Here is a 21756-nt window from a genome sequence, read left to right as displayed (position 1 = left end):
AATAAAGCCCTGTCCTTCTAACAAATGCATCATGTCTCCTAATGCACAAAACTTCATTTGTGTCTGTTACATTGACAAACAAGAAACTTCTCCATTCAATCCTGAGAGCTGGACAGTTCTGCTGGATTTAAACATCAGCTGGTAAGCATCTGCTTGCTTACAACAGAGGATACAGGTTAGGCCACCAACAGCCCTGAGCTTGGGAGAGTTGAGGTATTCCCTCTCAATCCTTTTGCCGCTTTGAAACAGCTGTTATGAATTACTGTACAACAGAATGAGCTGTCACTATACAGCCTGTGTACGGCGTGAAATAAAAATCAATGATGAATTTTAATAAATCACAACTGTAATGGGGGTTCTGGCCTTTTCAATTAAACTGCATCAAAGCACATCAGATCTGACTTCACAATGCCATACCCAGAAAACACAGAGTCTGTTCTTTTAATTAGTATGAAAGGGCCTATTCAATTCAAATGCCACTTACTTGCCAAGAAAACACTTGGAAACAGTACTTAATTTTCTCCTCCTGTCTTTGATAAGATTAACTTTCTTGCTCATCATCATTTGGTAGAGCTTCTCTCCTTTCTCCGCAATCATAACGTATGCATCCCTCTCCATTCCCAGCTTCAAACCTGGAATACAAAGCAGAAATTCCTTCAGATCCTTAATATCAGGTAAAGGGTTTGCTCAAAGTCAAAAGCTAAGGCTAAACAGTCAAAGTGGTAAAAAACGTGTTTTCCAAGTAAGGATGAAATCAGGTTATTTATTTATCTGAGCACAAAAATGTCATGGGTGAGTTTAGCACTAAAGATATGCCAGCAGTTTTCTTCTCCATTTTAAAATCGAGCTTTAACTTAAGGCTACATCATGTCACACAAAGTAGGATGGAGAACATGAAGGAGAAGATTCAAACAAAGTAAGATAAAACATATACCTTCTGAAACTGATTTCCTGTTGCAATTTCATTTTTGACCCTGAAAAAACTGCCAGCATAGGACTTGTTGAAGGCAGCTAAATGCCTGACAGAACAAAGGACTTTGAGTGTTCTCTTACTTATAGCCAAAAATACAAAACTGCTGAAATCAAATTCACATCCTTAAAAAAAAAAAAAATCAAAACTAGACAGGAATATTATTTTCTCATCCTTTCTTAATTAGCCTATTTACTAATACTCCTAAGGCTAGAAATTGTGTGACAACCATACTATCCAGTCAATGAAAGAAATACTGAATGATTTAAGGAATGATAGATAATCGGATACAGAGACAATTTTAGATTCACTTTGTATGAGTTTCCACTCATTTTCATATTAATTTGAAAATTACTAGGCTCTGAAACAATAGGTGTCTATGCTACAACTGGCGTCATAACTGGCATTTTCTGGCATTCTTCCCTTTAGATTTGCAAATTGCTTTAGGAGGACAGCACAGGAGAAAAGCTGTTCTGCTGCTGTAGATGTTTTCTCTCATCTAGCCTGAACTACTTATTTTGTTTTGTAGCTGTTTTTCTAGAACTTGCAAATCTAGACAACTCTGAAGTTCCAAACAGAGGTATAGATTTTAGACATCTCTAAGCTTGAAAACAGGCAGGCTGAATTGATCCTGTACTTATGTGCTTAATTTTTATGGAGATTGACCTTAGGCAGTATTTAAGTGATCAGTGTGTGGCTAGAAAACTGACCATTCTTTGGGAAGAGCAGCTTACCCTAACTGGACATAAATCCATTGCTTTATAGTAAGATACTGACATGAATGAGTAGTTTTCTGTGTCATCAGAGCTGCCTTCTGGCTTTTTGAGAACAGTTTATGCATTTGTTTCAGAGTCTTGAAATGCAAGTTCCAGAAATTAGACCATACAGCATTTTGTCTTTCAACTATAGTATTTCTTTCATGTGTCCAGTGTCTGGATAAGATTTTGGCTCTGCAAATCCCCTGGCTTATTGCTGTTATTCTTCCAGCCTTCTCTTCCCCAATGCTGTGATCCAATTCAATCAGTCAGAACGCTGACACATGTAGCTGAGGCTAATTTGCAACGTGAACCTGTGATAGAAAACAGCCTGTGTAATAGTTTCCTGTTGGTCTTACATCACTGAATTCCCCAGGCTGTGATGTAAATGGCAGCCTGGAATGCATGTTCTACCCAACTCACCCCACAGAATTGGGAATCTCACCAAGCTTTCTAATCCAAACACTGCTATCTCTGTGACTTTGCAAGTACTCTTATCCAAAGGAGATTTTTCAATAAGGCTTGGAATGTCTGCCAGAATATCTATGCTTATCCTGAGTGCCTGTCATCAGCTGCCACATCATAAAACTGTATGACAAAGAGCATCAAAACCCCAATCTTACTAGCCAATGATTCATGGAAAACTTTGAGAAACTTTATGTGAAAGAATAGTTCTTTTCCCTTCTTACTATTTACTTCAGTCACCTCCCTGTATTCTTAAGCTTTCCATTTATATATGATCTGCTTTTCTAGTCCTGTCTTTTTAGTCCTTATTGAACTTCCTCTCCTCACACATTTCACCTAATGCACAGGAAATTCAATTCAACAGAGCACTAGTGACCTCACAGAGCGAAAACTCACTATGGAATTGAGACTTGCTGGATCTTTTACAGATATGATTTAGCACTCAAAGGAAGAGCCAAGAAATGTCTTTTATTAAAAAAAATATATCATGTGCCAGGTCAGGAACCTTAGAGTGGGATGCAGAACTGACCAATGAGGACAGATTACCAGATGAGAATGGTAAAACGCTTCCTTTTAATAAGCAAATCAAAGAAACAGATTCTCTTTGTTGCCTTCAGGTAGTTCTTTTGCATTTACACCATGCCTAATCTACATTTTGAAGGTAATATCCTTGCCGTTATCAAAAGGTGTATTGGGGTTTATATATGTGAACTGTGTTTAGCAGATTAGATGTAAAGCACTGTACCATAAAAACTAAGTCTGGATTTCAATGGACATGAAAAGATTTAGATTCTCTGCTTTCATTAAACTTCAGTGACAGGTCTGTAATTTTCTTAAAACACTTGTAAAAACTATAGAATCATTACTTAGCCAGCATGAGTTCTGAAAACACTACAGGAAAAGAGCTTCAGACCACCTCTTCCAGTATTAGCATAGATGAGCAACTACATCTTTGTTGGAGTTGTGTGTGCAGAGAGGGGAACCACTTCTAAAAGGCACAGAATGTTTTTTAAAACCATCATTTCCTCTGGCAATGAGCTATTATTATTCTGATTGAGTAAACAGGGAAGCAGGTTCACTTGTGAAAGACAGTTCTGCCTTTTAAAAGAACTCGGAACTTCTATCACCCACCCTGATTCACAGCTTTGGGAGCTTGTTTCTATTGTACAACACCATTTCAAGATAAGTTTAGTTTTTGTTTCATTCCACAGGAAAAGATAAAAGTGATAAGCATCTGCATACGCTTGTCATTGTTCTCAGTCTAAGTGTACTGTTTCTTCTCCCTGAAGCTGTTCTGTTTATTTCAAGATCATGGAGGCCAAGTTCATGAGAACTTGAGTTTGTGCCATTGCCTCCGGAAAAAGGCTGCATACTGGGTTTTCTTCTCTCCTTTTACTGATAAATATAAATACAATTCTGTCTTATTATAAATTCAAAAAAAACCCCCATTGAATGTCATTTTTTCACAGTAATTCAATGCATGAAAGAAATGGACTCTGGCAAATAAAAAATATTTTATAAATACATTGCCACAAGTTCATAAATACCCCAAAGCACATATTCAGAAATATTTGTTTTCAGTCACTTTATTTTCTTTGTCATTGAGGATAGATTTTAATCTTGTGCATGGAAGAAAAACTGCAACCTTTTCTTTTTATCCCAGACACTTACACAGGCATACACATTTCTCCTCTGTACACAGGTTCATTCAATACATCAGAAATTACATTATCCACTTACTCTCTCTCTGCTCCCTTTCCTTGATTATAGCATCCAACCACTTCTGTTTGTCCTCTGCAGTCTTGGCCATACAGACAAACCATTTGTTTTTGGCTGTGTTGTGGATCTTCCAGCCATTTGTCACAGTGTAGCCATTGCTGTGGTAATCCGCTGTAAAAACCCAAAGCACAACGCACACAGTGAACAGAATGCCTGCTCCTTCAATCAGATCAGTATGGGACACCTTAATCAAAGTTTTCTTCTTCAAAGAGCTTAATTTCTAGAGGTGTTCCTCATACATCAGTCTTACAGACTGTCCATATGACTGGCTGTTACTTGCTTCTCTGGAAGTACTATTTGTACAAGTATCCATGGTTAGGCTGTTCAACTGACTGTTTCAGTGCAAAGGGTGACACTTTCTAATTTCACCTCAGAAGAACAAGTAAAATATTTTAAATACAATGGGACCAGTGAAAAAGTCTATGCTGTTTGTTCAGGTTATTTGTTCTGAACTTTCTGGGGACACAGTAACTTCTTGCACTGTAAGAATTTTTCTCTTGGGAACTCTTTAAATGTCAACTGTTTAAAGGACATAATATTAATTCCGGAGTTAATAGGAGCAGGGGCTTGTGTGGCCTTTGTGGATGAAATCAGAAACCCACCCAGTCTTCCTGCCTGTGTCAGAACACAAGAATCGGAACATAACTGCACTCCCACATTTTGTTCATGGCCACATTCCATGCTACTGATCTGATGCTAAGACTAATATTTGGTAGTATTCTAAATGAGAAGACGACCCAGAATTTCTGTTATTATAGCTGTAATGGCTTAAGATGTAAGAAAAGAAAGGATGGAAAGAAGATAAAGTATCATTTACTAAATTAACTTGGATCAGGAGGAAAAATAGACAAGCTTTGGGGTACACAAACTCTTCATAAGGTCATTGAGAATGAAGCACTACTGCCTGAAAGCTGGTTCAGTCTTTCAACTACCAAAGTTGGTCCAATAATAAGGGATCAGAAATTACACAATTTAAGATTTCATTATAGGAGCTAAGAACTTTTGTACCCACTTCGAACACAAGATCTGGACTTGCTGTGCTCTTAAAAGACAGCAAGTCTTCTTTTGTCTCTTACCTGTTCCGTCTTCCACATTCTCCACCTCCATCACTTCAGTATTTATTCGGCCCCTGAAGATATACAGGGACCCGTTGATTGACTTGGTCCGTTTCGATGGTTTTTTCCCAGTAACTCTGAAATTAGGATTTAGACTGTTATGTTCTGATTTTTACGTCTCAAATAGGTTTAAAACTATCCAACCGACACCTGCTGAGCTTTAATATCTAAGAACAACCCTGCTATGTGAACCAAAACACAACTGGTCAAATGATCATCATTTAAGATGGCAGGTGTCCAAACTCCGTAGAGTGAAGGGATTGCTGTGGCAACTTGCCAGCAGCTCATAAGTTCCAAAGAATATTGCAATAAAAAACAGCTGGGGAGAAAAATCCTGTCTAAGTGAAGTGTGAGAGAATCACCACATTTTTCTGAACAATTTTTTGCTTTACAACTAGCTTGAGTGACAAATACACCTTCAGCGATGACCATATATTTACATCCAGTCAGACTGACAGGGACTGACATCTTGGAGTTATTAGATCATTTCCTAAAGACGACTGTTGGAGGCAAAAGAAAAGCTGTCCTGGCAGCCGTAGTGAAACCCTTTAAATCTCAACCCATTTCCCCACATGAAACATATTGTTCCTGACATCAGGATTCAATTTAAACAGCAGTCTGTGATCCTGCTAAAAACACGAAACAATACCCAGCCCTGAAAATCTGTGTCATCAGTTTGTCAGACTACCCTAAGCTTCTGAAAAAGATGTGATTGCAGTCTTAGATCTAAAATCACAGGTCTAATTCTGATTCTAAACACATTTTAAATTTATCTCAACAGTGCTACTCCTAATTACTGCTATTGTGAAAAGACATGATGCCCAAATTCAAATGGCTGCATTGTTGACTGCCTATCAAAGATTGAGGCTGGAATTCTGATTGCACTTTTCAATCAAGAAACACTCAGGTGATTTCTACAAGATAAGTACAGTATAAGTGAGAACCAAGTCATCCAATTTCAAATTAAGAACAGACACAGGCACATTTCAGGGTTTGGTTTTTTTCAAAATCTGTGTCCCTCAAACATGCCAGTTGCTTGTCAAGAAGTTGGCCAAGTGATCACACCAGCACAACCGGATAGACATTCATTTCCATCCCGGACTAATTATAAATAGCAGCTAACAGGAGAAATAGCCAAAATTAAAGTCACTCAGCAATCTCTAAATATATCTTTTACATTAGGCAATTCCCAGCAGATTTAATAAAATATTATACTTTTTAATGGAAATCAGATTCTGGGCGCTTCATCAGTTCCAGCTTCACTATTAGACAAAGATAAACAATATCGATCCTTTGGGAAAATCAAAGTGTTACAGCAGCGTCTTCTAACATCAAGCCAAACTACAGACTAGCTCAGTAATTTCTCCTCTACAAAACCAGAGAGTTTCTTAAAAGGCAGTGGAACATTTTGTTTTCTAAATCTTAGTATTCCGGGAAAAATGCCTGGACAGTGTGGGAGGAGTTAGGCTAACCTGAACAACACATGGCACTAGAAAACCAGTTTCTAAGAGCTCTGAAGAAGTAAAAGATACTAAAGTGATTTCTAATTTTTTTAAGGAATACTTTTCTGTTAGAAGACACATCTCTGAACCGTGTTTCTCATGGAAGTTTGGATTTTGATAGATCTTTTAAAGGTCAGAATAAAATGTTTCATCTCTCTTGCTTCATTTCAGAATCAAGAAGCAGTCAGAATGCTTCAGCCAGACACAATTGCATTCTGTAATTTTTCACAATTTAATTTAAATGTTTATATTACATTCCAATTATTTCTAATGTAGATTTGACCTAATAAATTGTATTTACATTGTATAGTTTCACAGCATTATCCACACAAAAAGTCTGAACATTCCAGAAGTAATTTTTCCCAGCTTAATATTCCCAAAATTTCCATTGAAAAAAAATTGAGAAATAAATTCAGAGATATGAGAATTTTACTGGGTGACACTACTCTGGGTTTCAAGAAGTTCTAATTGGGTTGGCCATTCTACCTGGCCATCACCAGTAAAGAAGTGTAACTTGGAAAAGAGGGAAGATATTACAGGAAAAGGAGTAGGAGTAGAATCTGGAGTGTAGAGAATGCACTGTAAATTCAGAAAAGACCAGACATGAGAATGAGACTGGAGCTGGGAAGGTGAAAAGGTTAAGTAACGAAATACAGTATAATTGCTACAGAAGCAAATTTCCCTCCACACTGCCACTGGTATTTTAATAATAAGCAATAGGTGGTAACAATGCTTCAGGTGGAAGGATGCAAAAAAAGTTACTAGGATAAGAAAGCCCATTTGCATATGGGCTGCAAATACTGAACAGCAATATGCTCATCTTCATATCTTCCTCACTCCTCTCTGCATTTCATCTATTTAATGTTTCCTTAGCTTCCCACTTTCCCTTTTCTTGCCTTTATGGCGTTTTTCATGTCACCCTCTTCTGCTCAGAATAACCTCAGAATGGAAGTTGGCAAGGCCTCCTTCATCACATCACTCCTGGAGACACGTCTGCTCTGGGAAGCTTTCCAGCAGCAAGAACTCACTGTGTTTTTTCTACACTGTATCAACTTCTCTCTTTGGATTGTGCACTTCACAGGGTGGGGTCCCCATTACTGTCTGGCATATTTATCCCACCATATAGTGACTTCTTGCTCATACAGTCTAAGTAATAGCAGTAGTCAAGAAGCAAGGAAAGTCACACCTGTGACTCAGCTCTACAGAGCAACGGGGAATACAGTGAGTGATCAGTAACTGATCATCCTTTCTACTTACAAAACTTCTGACTGGTACCATTATAAAACTGTAAAGACAGACAAACTCACCTGGATTTCCTCTTGCAATAGACCAGTAGATTATCAAATAAAAAGAACATTCTCTCCTGGATATTTCCTGCTGAGATTTTTAACAAAGTCCCTTGGAGCAAGAGCTGTGTGCAGATATCTGTCAGATTTGACCCCTGAAACATAGATAAGAGACATTATTTATTTTTAACTGAAGGATACTTACCACAACGTTGCATGTCAGTAAACTATGAAATAACTGAAATAACTAAGGAGGAAGTCCTCAATTTCTTAATGTGACTACACATGACATGTTTTCTCTAGATTACAAATACTTTTTTGGAATCCTCATGCACTACAATAAATCTTCCCTATTAAACTCCAGGAAACCTTTTTCCAGAAGAAATCTTCAACTCTGAATGCAGCTGTATTGTGAGTCTCTCAAGACCATTAGTCTTCCCTTCATATCCTGAGCTATTGCAAATATCGTAAAGTGATGGCTTCAGGAATGCTTTATGAAACAATAATGGTATTTCCCTAACCATAACTCTGATGTTGACATATGTCACTATTAACCATCTCTCTGCAAAATCCTCTCAGTGGTGTATGTCTCTCCCATTCTTCTGTCAGAAGCATAGGCAGATGCTCTACTTTCTGCAGTTGTAATAAGCACATGCAAGTTAGAAACATGGACACAAAAGTCAGAGGTTGGATCCTGAACTCTGTGCTATGTACAAGCCATTAAATGGACTAGACAGCCATAGAGATAACCGAGCTCGGTGCTAAAGACACTGCGGCCTATGAGGATGTCCAGAAGCAGAAAATCACAGTAGGTCACTCTAAACCACTCACTCCCCACACAGTTACTCAGATTTTTCCAAGGAAAAGCGATCATACAGTTACTTAAACAGGACCCTTTAGGACCAAAGCAGTTGGGCTCAAATAAAAACCAACTATAGGACTGTTCCAGGCTGCTCTTAGGACAGGCAAATGCAGAGTGCTCCCACATTCTGAATGCACACAGTTGGGAATCTGCTCCTCAACAGTTACATTGATGAAAAAGGCACTAGTCTTAAATTCCTTAATCTAATATTACTTTGAATGTAGAACAGCATCCTACCAATAAAGGTACCTCTCCAGAATAAGACTCTGAGGCTTTGGAAAAATTTACCACCCAGTTCTGGACCTCTTAGTAGTTTTTGCACTCCTCTGACTTGGAAGGAAGAACAACTTAGGGTAACTGTAACTTCCTTCCATGGTCAGCATGCAAACAAGGAAGCATATTAGATTATGTGACCCACTGCCTTGATTCTTACTGGAAAAGAGAAGTGACTTTGGATTGCAAGAGATTCATTATCAAGAAAACTGCTTGATTCCCACACATTACACACACATACTACATTAGCATACACAAATAATGAAAAAGTATTTGAACACAATTAAATCATCCCGCTTAGAAACTGAAGACATCTCTGTGCACAGGCATGAAATCCAGCTCCAGCCAGAAAATCACCCCAGAAGGATTTGTTTGAATGACTTTAGACATTGCAGGAGTGATTTGCTTTTCGCTTTGTTTTCTTGCGCTTTGGGGTTTTTTTTTGTTGTTTTTAGGGTTGTGGGGGGTTTTTTTTGAGGAAGGTAGTCTGCTGCCATCAAGCTAACCCAGAGAAACCACTGAATTGAAATCAGCCTTTCTAAATGCAATGCAGTCACTCTAAAGGTGTGAATAAAGCTCTGATTACACCATCAAACCCTGCCAGCTGTGCATCCATGTCTTGCTTTTAGTTAACAAGGAAGCAGCTATTCTTTAAAGGCTGACAAGGATGCAGCACCAATCTGTGTGTTCCACATATGTGTTTCTATACGTTCCGGTCAGAATGATGCAGGAACCACCTAGATGCAATAGTTACACTTGCTGTCCTGACAGGTTATTTACTTAATCACTCTCTAGAGTTAATATATGCCCAGAAATAAGCACTTGTTATTTTAAAACTGACCTTTTACTATCTCCAGGAGAAATCATTTTATCTCAGAACTATGACCCCCAACAGCCTACCAGCACATACACACATAGGAGCAGAAACCAACTGATTGCACAACATAAAAGAATGCTCCTTGTGTGGTTTGCACATAGAGAAATTAAAGCTTCAAAGCACCTCAACACCAAGTATCTCATTTTCCAAAAGATATGCAAAGACAGCAAAAGCAAGGAGCACAGTGACAGCAGAAATGGAAGTCAATCTTTTACTGACACAGGAACCACTGGGTAAAATTATCTGGCCTATTTTGTGCAGGAAGTGAAAGCAAATGATTGCAGTGGTTGCTTCGTGCCCTAAAATCTAATAATCTTTATTTTTACATCAGACCCATCATGATGTTATCTAAATAGTTGATTTATTTCCTGTTCACTCTTGACCTAGCTACTCCCTGTTTGAGAGGTTTTTCAATAGTAAGAAGCAAAGTAAGAAGATTTATTTGATGTTGTCAGAGACAACAGAGAATTTCTCACCTTTCTAAGTGGGACTAATCCACAGGGAGGGGAGGTAAAAAACATCATAGCTGGTAGAATTGCAAATTACAGCCAATTATAAAACGATTGATCTGCCTAAGCACTAACACATATCTTACAACTCATGCTGTTCTGTTATGGAGGTTTTGCTTTCCTACACGTTTCAGACAGGGAGAATTTGGGGATATGTAACAATTGTTCAGGAAAAATTATTCACAAGGACTCATAAGGAGGAGCTCTGCTGACAGAAGAATCAATACAGAATTAATTGAAACAGCATAATAACATGTTCTTCAGTAAGCAAACAAAAACATTGTATACACAATTTGATCTTCTCATGTACCCTCTACTCTTTTTCCCCTTCTTTTAAACTAATCCTTGTTTCCCAGAAGGATTAACCAGAATCAAATTGACCTGCCTGAGATTAATCCATAACATACATCTACAAGGATTCTGTACATTCCAAAAGAATGAATCTGAGCAGAGTTCATTTTGATGACCAGCCCTCTGATTAACCTACAGGCCTTCAGTGGCTTCCCAGACTTGGCCTACTTCAGTATGTGCCCTGATAAGGCAGGAAAAGACTGACAGGATGATGTCAGTATATGCTCAGTGTATGACAATGACAGTTGTACTAGAGAGGAAGATGCAGATTGGCAGGTGAAGATGCTTAAGAAAAGATGTTGAAGTGCTCTAAATATACCCTCTGCTGTCAGTGAAGATGGAGATGACTCTCAAGAGCAAGAACATGAGACATGGCAGAAGCAATATGATGTTATGTCATTTTTCCTGTTGGAAATATCGGCAATAGGATGTTGGAAATATTGGCAATAGGATGAAGGCTAGACCAGGGACTGTCCATTGGTACAGTCAGAAGGAAGTGCTAAATCATAGAAACCAATGAAACTGATGGATTGGTTAAACTGTCTGCAGCCTGTTCCAAATTACGTGAACAAATCCATGCCCAACTCTATGTTGGGACGCTTGCAGATTTAGGCTACATCCCTGAAAACAGTAAAATGCTCAGTCATAAATAAACCAATCTTCACTTCTCTTTGACAATTTAGACTGGATTAAACCAGTTGGAAGCTGAAGGACTTGTTAAATTAGCATGTATGGTATATAGCCAAATATATAGGGCACCAGTGTTCCAGAATCCACATCCATTCTAACAGAAAAGGGAAATTTTCTATTTCATAGGAGAGATTGACATCGGAGAAACTAAAAATAGACTTAAACACGCCTTATAGGCTTCCTCTTACAGCCAGCTCTGTGGCTTCTATCACTGCATTGTTAAGCTCAAAACATATTTCACTCAACAATTGCAGCTTTCCATAGATAGAAGTTAACAGCTCTTCTCCTTAGGAATAAACTGCTAAATACATCTGAAATAACTAAAATCAGTTATTTATGAGCATAGCACTTCGTTCTGAAGTCATAATTTACAAGACCCCTAGCACCATAGAAACCCAAGATAGGAAACAGTCAAATAGTTTCAAGCTTCTTTACACATACAGAAACAAAAAACAGCCATTGTGTTGAGCATTGGTGTGTATCTATGCTGTATAAAGCTAATTTTCCTCTTTTCAATATGACACTAGAATAGCGTAGAAATGTTCCACAGCTTATGAGAGGGCAAAACACTTCTTCCTTTTTGAAATTTTGAATTGAATGACCGAGGTGACTTTGTAACAAACCACTATATATAAACAAATCTGAAAGCGTTTTCATCTCCAGAATGTGGCTGCAGATAAGTTAAAACCCAAAAGAAGCAGTAAGTTTGTATCCCACTTCATTTATGGCATCACAGACTCTTTAATAGTCATGCTTCAGGCTCCAGAGTTCAAACCATGCCTCTTGCCTAGATAATTGGTGAGTTGTGTTGAATTTGAAAGGGTTTTAACTGTTTCTAGAAGTCTTACTATATAGAACTATATTTGACTTTGTTTGCTGAGCTCACTATCCAAAAAATACACAGCTGGATATCTGGGGTGTTCTCATATCTTTAGCTGGATGCCAAGAACATCCTTCAGGGAAAAAATCAACAAGGTTTAAAACATACATGAAAGATAAAAAACAACCCAAAAGAGAGTCATGGAGAGCACCCAAGAGTCTGAGCATGAGGAAGTTTACGCGACCTCTAACAAAATGTCCTGAGCTAAGAAATTCTCAGCTGGCAATAATCAGCCTTGACATTTTAAATGTCAGTCTCACTAAACGCCGACGCCATTCCCCCCACGAGACCATTTAACACCACTGACTCCCTATGGTGCACCTCCCTGAGGCTTCCAACTCTACTGATTCAAGGACCTTATCATAAGATAAGCTGCCAACCCTTTACACACCATCCTGGCTTCCCAGTATTAGTGAGTTGCTTTGTTTTCCAGATTTCCTCTTTGCCCAAGCTTCACGTCCTAATTTTCTCCCTCTCTTAATTTTCTCTCTTCCATAGTAGCTGTTTCTACCTACACAGATTGACCTATTGACAAACACATCAATAGAAACACATCCATGAATAACTTAACTGAAGCCAACACGTACATACCAGTTCTTTTCTAATCTAATGCTTGCTAATCAAACCTTTTTCTTTTATACAGGAAATCTGTATGAAGCTAAGTAAGTGAGCTGACTTTCAAAGCTCCTGGAAAAAAAATAAGGGCTTGTAGGAATGGAAAGAGAAACTTCAGTTATTTAGACCAGTTCTGATTTCATCTTCCAGACCTATTTTTCTTTCACATGAAGCCTGCTCATTTGAAATATCAGCCCCTTCCAGCTCCAACACCGTCCTCTCATTTATAATCTGTTTGTTCTGCTACAATTTAGCAGCAGCCTGTGCACTCAAACTAAACACTAAATTCTAACTTCTCAGAGTGACTTCACACACACTTTCAACAGTATTTACACTGCAAGTAAGAAACAGAAATCCCTGTACACAGTGTGAGTCACTAAACTTCAGCCCATTAAACTGTGTAGCAAACTGCCTCCAGGGAGCTTGCTAGTCCTACATCATACCTCCCATCCTTCAATGTGGGACTGCAACTGCTCAAGGGCTTCCAACTTCTCCATCTGTCTCTTGGTCTCGTTGATATTTGTGCAGACTGTCTTCATTGCCTGCAATGCATTCTGGACAGCTGGGTGATCAGGATGCTTAGAAGGAGTCCTCTTAGCCAATTCCTTTAAAAGAAGAAAAGAAAACATACGATGTAACCTTAGAAGTGGCTCATAGGAAGGCACAAGCATTAGTGTGCAATCCCACAGAAAAATGCAGGAGCCACTGCAAAATTAAAGAGAAGTTTTGGCATATTCCTGCAGATGCTGTTTTCTGTTCTTCATCTGTGCAGGGTTCCCATGTTATATCAATGCTGCTAAATAAATGAAGTGATTGCTCACGTTAAACATGTCAAATTGAGAGAGTTCAAGTTGCATACATTCTGCTTGGCATGTTTGCTTCCAGTGTGAACTGAGGCCAAATAAATTAGAACATTACACAAAAAACACACTGTCCACTTCGAAGATGTGATGGACTGTTGACCTAGCCGTGGCCTAGATACTATACCAGCCCCAGTGATGTGCATCCAGTATTTCAGTGATGCTGGATCGTGCCATCTTTGATCAGATAAAAATTCTGCCCACAGCAGGTCTTATAAGAAACCACTAGAGGTATTGAAGATTCTTTTTTTCCATGAACCATGGCTTCACAGAATTAATGCTGGGCTGTACACCCACACACAGCACTACAGAAATGATCAGGTACAGATTGATACCAACCCACAGGAAGTTTTAGGACTTAAGTTGTTTAAATATATAACCAGCAAAAAACACAACCAAATTGGAAATCAGATTTACCCAGGAGGGGATCCGCCCTCACAAGAAGCCTGTCTCTTTCCACTGACCAAAGAGGGATTCCAGTGCGACACATCTCCCAACTCAGATACCTCATGCATCAGGTGTCTGTGAGGAGAGGTAAGGGGCTGCCCTATGCTGGTCGCAGCTGCCTCCACACCAGATGTGCAGCAGGACCCAGCTGAACTCACTGGAGAATCCAGCAGTGCCCCTGTAAAAAGGTGTTTAAGAAAGGGTAAAACTCATCACAGGAGAGAGGAAAAATGTATGAGAAACAGCTCAGTGAGCACCAAGGCCTGAGGGGAAGGCAGAAAGGAAGTGCTCCATGTACCAGAGCACTTCCTGCAGCCCCAGCAAAGACCAGGCTGGAGCAGGTATGTCCCTGCAGCCCACAGTGAAGACCCTGACTGAGCAGACAGCCACACTGCAGCCAGGGAGGACCTCATGCCACAGCAGGTGGAGCTCCCTGAAGGAACTGTGGTGGAGGCAGAGCCCACGCGGGAGCAGGTTCTCCTGAAAGAAACTGCAGCCCATAAAGGACCCACACAGGACAAGGTTTATCCTGAAGAACAGCAACACCAGTAGAGCTCATGTTGGAGTACAGAAAAATGTGAGGATAAAGGAGCAACAGAGAGGAAGAGTTACATACAGACTGCAATCCTCCACTGCCCCTGCACCATGCAGGGCTGGGGGGGAAAGTAGAGGACTTAGGAATGTCAGCATGAACTTCAGCTGGGGGAACACAATGGGCCTGGAGGGAAAGGTGATTTTGTTTCCCACCATCCAAATGTCTTTAATTGGCAACATACTGAGTCAAGTCTATTTTGCCTGTGATGGTAATTGGTAAGCGATCTCCCTGTCTTTATATTGATCGACAAGCATTTTTCCATCTTACTTTCTCCCCTATCCTGTCAAAGAGTAAGAGTGAGAGAGGCTGGGTGGGAAACCAGCAGCAAAGGTCAACCCACCACATTTGGAAAAGCACCTAAAGTTCTGTGCATTATGAGTCTGTGTCCAGAAATTGCAGGGAAATACACTAGCCAAGGCTGTCCCATGTTTTTGTGTGTCAGGAAGTATAATCATTTTTCTAAAAGAGGAAATTTATTTACAGAAGAGTAACTTGTCCAATGGCAGATCATGTGCAGTGCTTTAACATCCAAGACAGGCCCACAGTAAATGGACAGGGCTCCCCAAAAGGCAAAGTGGAAAAAAATGCTGGAGCGGGAAAGAGAGAGGCCAAGAGAGCAGCAGGAGTTTAGCAGGAACTCTGCCCCTGATGAGATTTAGGAGGTTAGAGCACATGTTTTGACTGGGGAGATGAACAATGTGCCTGCTCCTAAGAGACTCTGCTGCACTTGATTCAATGGACAACAGCCCACTAAAAAGCAGCAGTGGGAAAATGTGGGACCAGTTTGGCAAAAGGGGTAACCACTGTTAACTCACGATTAATCATTTTTCAGACCAGTAGTATTTTGTAGTCAGCCACAATTGGATAAAAATACATTAACAAAACCTTAACTAACCTTAACTAAGGCTGGTAATTTCATCTTGATACATAATATGGTGTTTAAGACCCACATTTTTAGATTGCCTGGAATATTTATCTTTCTCACAATGTTGTTTTACCTCAACATGTTATTTGGTTGTTTTAAAGTCCTGTGTCTAAATGGCAAACTGCTGGTGAATTGCATCACTTTGCATGAGACAAGTCTGGGTTTGAATACTGAGCCTGCACAGCACTGTGGTCTAACAGAGTCAAATTGCTCCAATCCATAGCTCCCACAGCTAAGGGCAAAGACAGCCTGCCACAGTTGTTCTTCATCCAAAATAAGTGATTGCAATCCCCAAATGTCTGTCATGGGCCCCAACTAGGCTTAATATGTGGTGTGATTTGTCTTTTGGCTCCCCACATCAACATGTTAACTTAAGCAAGTGTCTCTTAACCACACACAAGTTTACCACAGCTGATCTCAGTGCCACGCTGTCTCGCCTGGCACTGACGTACTCTGATTTCAGGTATGGTCCTAAGCATTACAGGCTCATGTTGCCCGAGCTGGGCCCGCAACCTGTAACATGAGCACTGCTCCTAAACTGAATTATGGCCACACACAACCTCTAGATCAAATTAACTGGTACTTTTAGGCTCAAGTTACATAGCCTGTCACAGAGTGAAGGGATGTGGGCTGACATTCAAGTTTTGCTGAAGTTTGCATCAACTTCTAGTAACTGTAATAGGTGCTAATCCAAGCATTTTACTAATCCAGACACTCTGAGCAGCTAAATGAAGGAACTTTCTCTGACTCATAGTGCTGACTCATAGATCTGCTCTCCCAAGTTCTTCAGACAGAAGTAACCTTTAACATGTGGCAGGTTTGTTCACACCTAGCTGTACTTTTCTACCAGCAGAAATAACTGTTAGAATAAATAGGCTGTGAGGTGCTTACTACCAGCAAAATTGGAAGGCATACTAGAAATGAGGAAACTAAAGTTAAGAGTTACAGGTTTGCTTCTGCCTTTGCAGAGACCCTCTCAGTGTTTCCTCTGCTTCCTCACACTGGTTGGAACAAGACTTAATTCACCAGCACAAGTAAACTATCTTGAGACTCAATGTTACAGAAGTGCAAAGAATTTTAATTATTATTTATCAACTTCTCAGTTTGCAGAACCTTTTAAAGGGAAACCTGCACCTTGAGATTAAATTATTTGGCCGTTGAGACTCCTGTAAGTAAGGCAAGAGACAGGTCTCATGAGAATCGAAATGCAGCAGTGGGAGCTGCTCTCATTCCCATGCGCACCCTGGAGACAGAAAGGCCCAAAGGAATGGATGGCAACATCGATGCTTGTCCAACAAAATAAAACTATTCAGTTCTCTGCATAGATTTGGCATTTTGAGAGTTTACTCATAGATACTATTTCTCTTTTCAGAGAATTATGAATAAAGATTGACAATGGCTCGTCAGATGGATGACAGAGGACATGGATAATGTGCTGACAGCTGGGAATCCCATTAAGGGAGAGGAGTTAATGATCTTAAATTCTTGGATGATTTACAGAACAAGTAACACATGCAGAAGAAAAAGAGACTGGCTGCTATAAACATCAGTTGATACCACAAATGAAATTCCCCATAGAAGTTTCAGCCCCATTTTTGCTTAAGATAAGGCCAAGAAAAGTGTTTGAAAAGAAAAGGCAGGAGAGAGGTGCTGCCCCTTGGTGACCCTAGCCTCTACTCTATGCTTCCAACACAGAGTGCAGAAGTTTAGCACCATTTTGAGGCCATTTCAGAAAATTCTGAAAAGCAGCTGAGCGACAGTCCAGATGGCAAACCTTGGGTATGACTGTTTTGTCCTCCATAAAGCTCAAACATACTGTTGTCTGGAATTACTATCTTATGTATTGTGACTTGTCCACTAATAGGGCCAGGAATGAGAGCACAGCCACGTCCAGAAAACTATTTCTGGCAAAGAGTTTCATAAACTAATTCATAAAACACATCTACTTTCTAGCTACAGACTTGTTAATCCTTCTGACTAACCAGCAGTGTGGAAAAGAAAAGCTGGTATTTTTCAAAGCCTCCATCATCTCCATCATCCTCTGACTTCCTCTTTTCTTTCTGGAGGAAGAAGAAAAAAGTTGCTAAGGTAGTCTGTGTCAAATCAAGGGGTGAGGAAATTATCTGTGGTCTTTAAAGAACTAAGAAAGAAACAGGGAGTGTCTCTTCTGGCCACAGAATTTTCCTTTTATTTCACTCCTCTTTCATAGCTGCAAAGATTGAGGTTGTGTCACTCGTCACAGCTACACACACAGAGCACTCCAAGACATCCACATCCAGCTGCAGTGTCCTCCTGAACAGCATACAAAACGGAAGGACATCTACATCTCAGCTACTCAGAAATGCCAGGTTTTGATTATGCAGTGGAGTAAAGGATTTCCAACTTCAGTATTTCCATCTCAGATGAAGCTTTACATAACTTAAGGCTAAGAGTTCTAAACATGATAGAATGTAAATATAAGGACTACATCACATAAGAAGCGAGACACAGCTGCTGCTCATTCATTTGTCTATTCACCCTCTGCTTAACCCCCCCCCCCCCCCCGAAAAAAATCCAAACAGAAAACCTATGAGAAACCTCAGTAAAAGGAACATTAAGACAGGAAGGTGCAGAGAAGTGGCAGGAGGAGGCTTAAATGTAAACACAATTTTCATATTTCTTAGAAAAAAGGATGTTATACTGCTTAACTGATCTCTTTCAAAAAAGAAGTCCCTGTCAGCCTTCCCCATGTCCTCCCTCACCACTCAAAACTGATTGTTTGTGTACTTAAATCTGACAGCCCAACACATGTTTTCCAGCTGAAATTTACAAGTGTCTGTATTTCAAACATTCCTTCCTCCTATCTTTATGCTCTTGAGGACACTCAGACATGGCTTAACGTGGATTTTGTGCAATGAATGTTAACAATGTGCATTGACTGGTGCAGACTGTTGCTCGCCAGGCTGGCTCGCTTTGCACTACAGACCAGTGCGTGCATAAAGTTGAGTGTCAGAGCTACATCCGTTGGTTACTTACTGAACATCTCAGGAGGACAGAGATAACATAAGACAACATATTTCTTTGCTTATCAGTTCAAAAGTAGTGTTAATAAACAGCTCAACTCCAGAAATGTGCTTTTGAATTAAAAACCCTCAAACTTTCTGTGGCTATTAATGTTTCCATGAGTTTTATGTTCATATTGTACAGTTTTTCATATTTGCTTGCATTAGAATTTATTTTCCACTTAAACTAACCAGAAAATAAATGTTACATCAGGCTCTATCTGTGTACCTGTCAATCACTGCAGGTTTTTATATTCTGTGTATTTTTTTTTTTAGATTGTAATTTATGTCAGTGTTTCTTCAGGGTAAAGACTAGACAAGGAACAATAAATCAGTAAGATAGATTATATTAAACATGCCATCAAATCTGCAACATATGCTAAATTAAAACGTAGCAAAACCATATTTCTAGTTTTATAAATATTACCAGGTATTTGTGATTATATATAAAAAGTGCAGAAGGCAGAAGTATGATTTATAAATTGGCAGTGCTCCTTACAACTCTGTTGGGTATATCTAATTTTGAAGGTTGTGCTACATAGAGCTGGATTTTAACCAGGCAATGTCATGAACCTAAGAGCAACACCACTTGCCTTGTGGGGAAAAAAAAAAGAGAAGGGGGGGAAAAAAACTCCAATGCCAAACACATCCCCAAAGATTAAATATATTCAATTATGGCCAATTAGAAGGTTCTGTCCCTTAAACAGCTCTGAGAGGAACAGAGAGGGAGGAGAGCTGTGACAGTGCATTAACCTGTTTTCATCCCACTCTGTATCCACACCAGTGGCTCCCATCTTTCTCTTTCAAAGTCCAGGCGCTGCCCTTAAGGCCCACGTGTGCCTCCCTCTTGGGCCTTCCCTTTCAAGAGGATTCTGAATCCAGTCATTCAGCTTTTTGCCTCCAAGTTTTTCTCTCCCTCCTAGGACCAATGAGTCTTCCATCACATGAAGCAATACATAATTACTTCCCAAAACTGTCTGTGGAGTTGCAGACATTATGAGATGTTTGTAAAGGATCAGAGTTGGAATGTGCATTTCTGACTGGAGTCTGAGCAATTCCTTAAGAGAATCAACATCAAACACCAAACAAGCTCTGTGACATGCGCTGGGCGATGGGGAGTCTGTAGGGGTGCAGCTATCATGTGCTGCACATTCCTTCTGCCTTGGGAGGACTGGGACAGAAATATGGCTCCTAATCCCCACCCCCAACGGTGTGATTAACTCATGATCATCAGTCCCCCAGGGTTTTCTTCTTGATCTTTATTAAGGGGAAAAGGCTATTTTTGTTCAGCAATTGGTTTACACAACAGCTGCTTCTAGTCCTTAGTAGTACAGTTCACACTAATTAATTCAGTCATATGGTTATTATCGGTGAGACAGAGCTGCCTTAATCTAAAAAAGTTCTGGTAGAAATATTTATTCGGAAGCTTTCTGGTGTACACACACACACTGGAGTTGTGAGTCACTGGCACAGGTCTGTGCATCTGTTTGTCTGCTCCTTTTCTTCTTACCAAATCATAATACCCATCCCAGCAAGCACAGTTTTGCTTTGTTCAAACTTTCCCTCTTTCAAGGAGTTTTTATAGTGAAGCTCAATCACCAACAGAAACTCAGCATCCCTACATCCCCAAACAGACTTCAAATCACGCGCTGAACTTTTGACAACAAGAAAAAGAAGTGGAATTTATATTAGAAAGGTTCTGGGCTGGGGATAAAACTAATTTACTGTCCAAGAAGTTCTGTGCTCATTTTCTTGCATGTTATCTGAGGCAGAGAAAAACTGTATTAAGGACAAAAAGATTAATATAATTGCTCCTCTATTTGCATAAAGCTTATGAAACATCTTGGCTGGCTAGGTTTGAGTCTGACCCTTTAAAACATACGTAAGATTTGAAATTAGACAGACTTCTAAAGAAAGCAACCAAAATTTGAAAACAAACACACAAAACACCACCAAAAAAAATGTGTTGGCACTCAGGCCCTCAAAAGCTGCAAGGTTAGGTTCACAAAAAATGGAAACTACAAACAAAACTGAAACAATTCAATTAACATCATCTGAATCATCCTTCTGTCTCCATCAATTATTAGTTAAAAAAAAACAGTTTCATTGAGGATGAGAAAACATAAGAGATCACCAACTGCAGGATGCCACACTTCGTATCGGAAATTATTGGTAATAAATCCTTAAGATGCAAATGCACTTGGAGATGTTCCAGTCTATTATTCCTAATTAAGTAACCCAAATTAACTCTATGCTAGAAGCTATTATTCTGAAGAGTATGCTCATATCCCATTATATAAAATACTACAATTATTTCTAAATGTGCCTTACTCTACTATTTAGGTTGCTTTTTAAACACAGACATGTCTGAATTACTCAGTTACGCCATTTTTATCAAACCTAACTACTTACCTACACTAAACAGTTATGCCAGAATAAGGTCATATCAGTTACCAGAAAATCTGGATGTTCATAAGATCTTGTTAAAAACAAAGTAAAAGAGGAAAGTAGGATAGCTCAGGTCTATGACTTTTCTAATCAGTTGGAATACAATAGTAACTGTTTGCCCTGGGAATTAGTTAAAATAAGATCCAATCCCCATGAATACAACACAGCTATTTCAGGAGCAATAACTGCAGTTCAGTAGCAAAGGGAGAGCAAACACTTAATCTGGGGGTTGTGTTATTTTTAAATCTAACCTTTTTTCTTTTTTCTTTGTTTTTTTTCTTTTGTTTGCTTGGAGAGTTGCAATTTCTGGTCAGCATTAATAGAATCAGCCTGTCTTTTCCTCAGCATTCTCCCATCTGAAGCATTGGCACTGACTCCGGTAAGTTTGTGCTAGCAAGTATCAAACAAGTTTTGAATGGGATATAATTTATTCACTATGAATTCACTACCTTTGAAAATCAGCATCGACTACACTTGCTAATAAACACAGGTATTTCAAAGCTGACCAGCA

The 21756-nt window shown here is 39.4% G+C and overlaps 1 protein-coding gene across 1 annotated transcript in view; it reads right to left on the bottom strand.

Moving 5' to 3' along the window:
- PREX1 (phosphatidylinositol-3,4,5-trisphosphate dependent Rac exchange factor 1) overlaps positions 1-21756 on the bottom strand; it is a gene marked incomplete at its 5' end in the record, with an annotated part of 161044 nt that overhangs the window by 54561 nt on the left and 84727 nt on the right. Inside the window, 5 exons of the mRNA XM_084271342.1 lie at positions 485-632; positions 3931-4080; positions 5046-5161; positions 7894-8027; positions 13373-13534. Coding sequence (XP_084127468.1) covers positions 485-632; positions 3931-4080; positions 5046-5161; positions 7894-8027; positions 13373-13534 — 710 coding nt within the window. The remainder of the gene's footprint in view (positions 1-484; positions 633-3930; positions 4081-5045; positions 5162-7893; positions 8028-13372; positions 13535-21756) is intronic.

Source organism: Gallinula chloropus, assembly GCF_964237585.1.
Source record: "Gallinula chloropus genome assembly, chromosome: 16".
Taxonomy (NCBI): domain Eukaryota; kingdom Metazoa; phylum Chordata; class Aves; order Gruiformes; family Rallidae; genus Gallinula; species Gallinula chloropus.
The sequence above is the reverse complement of the archived record's forward strand: the minus strand, read 5'-3'. Positions and strand labels throughout refer to the sequence as shown.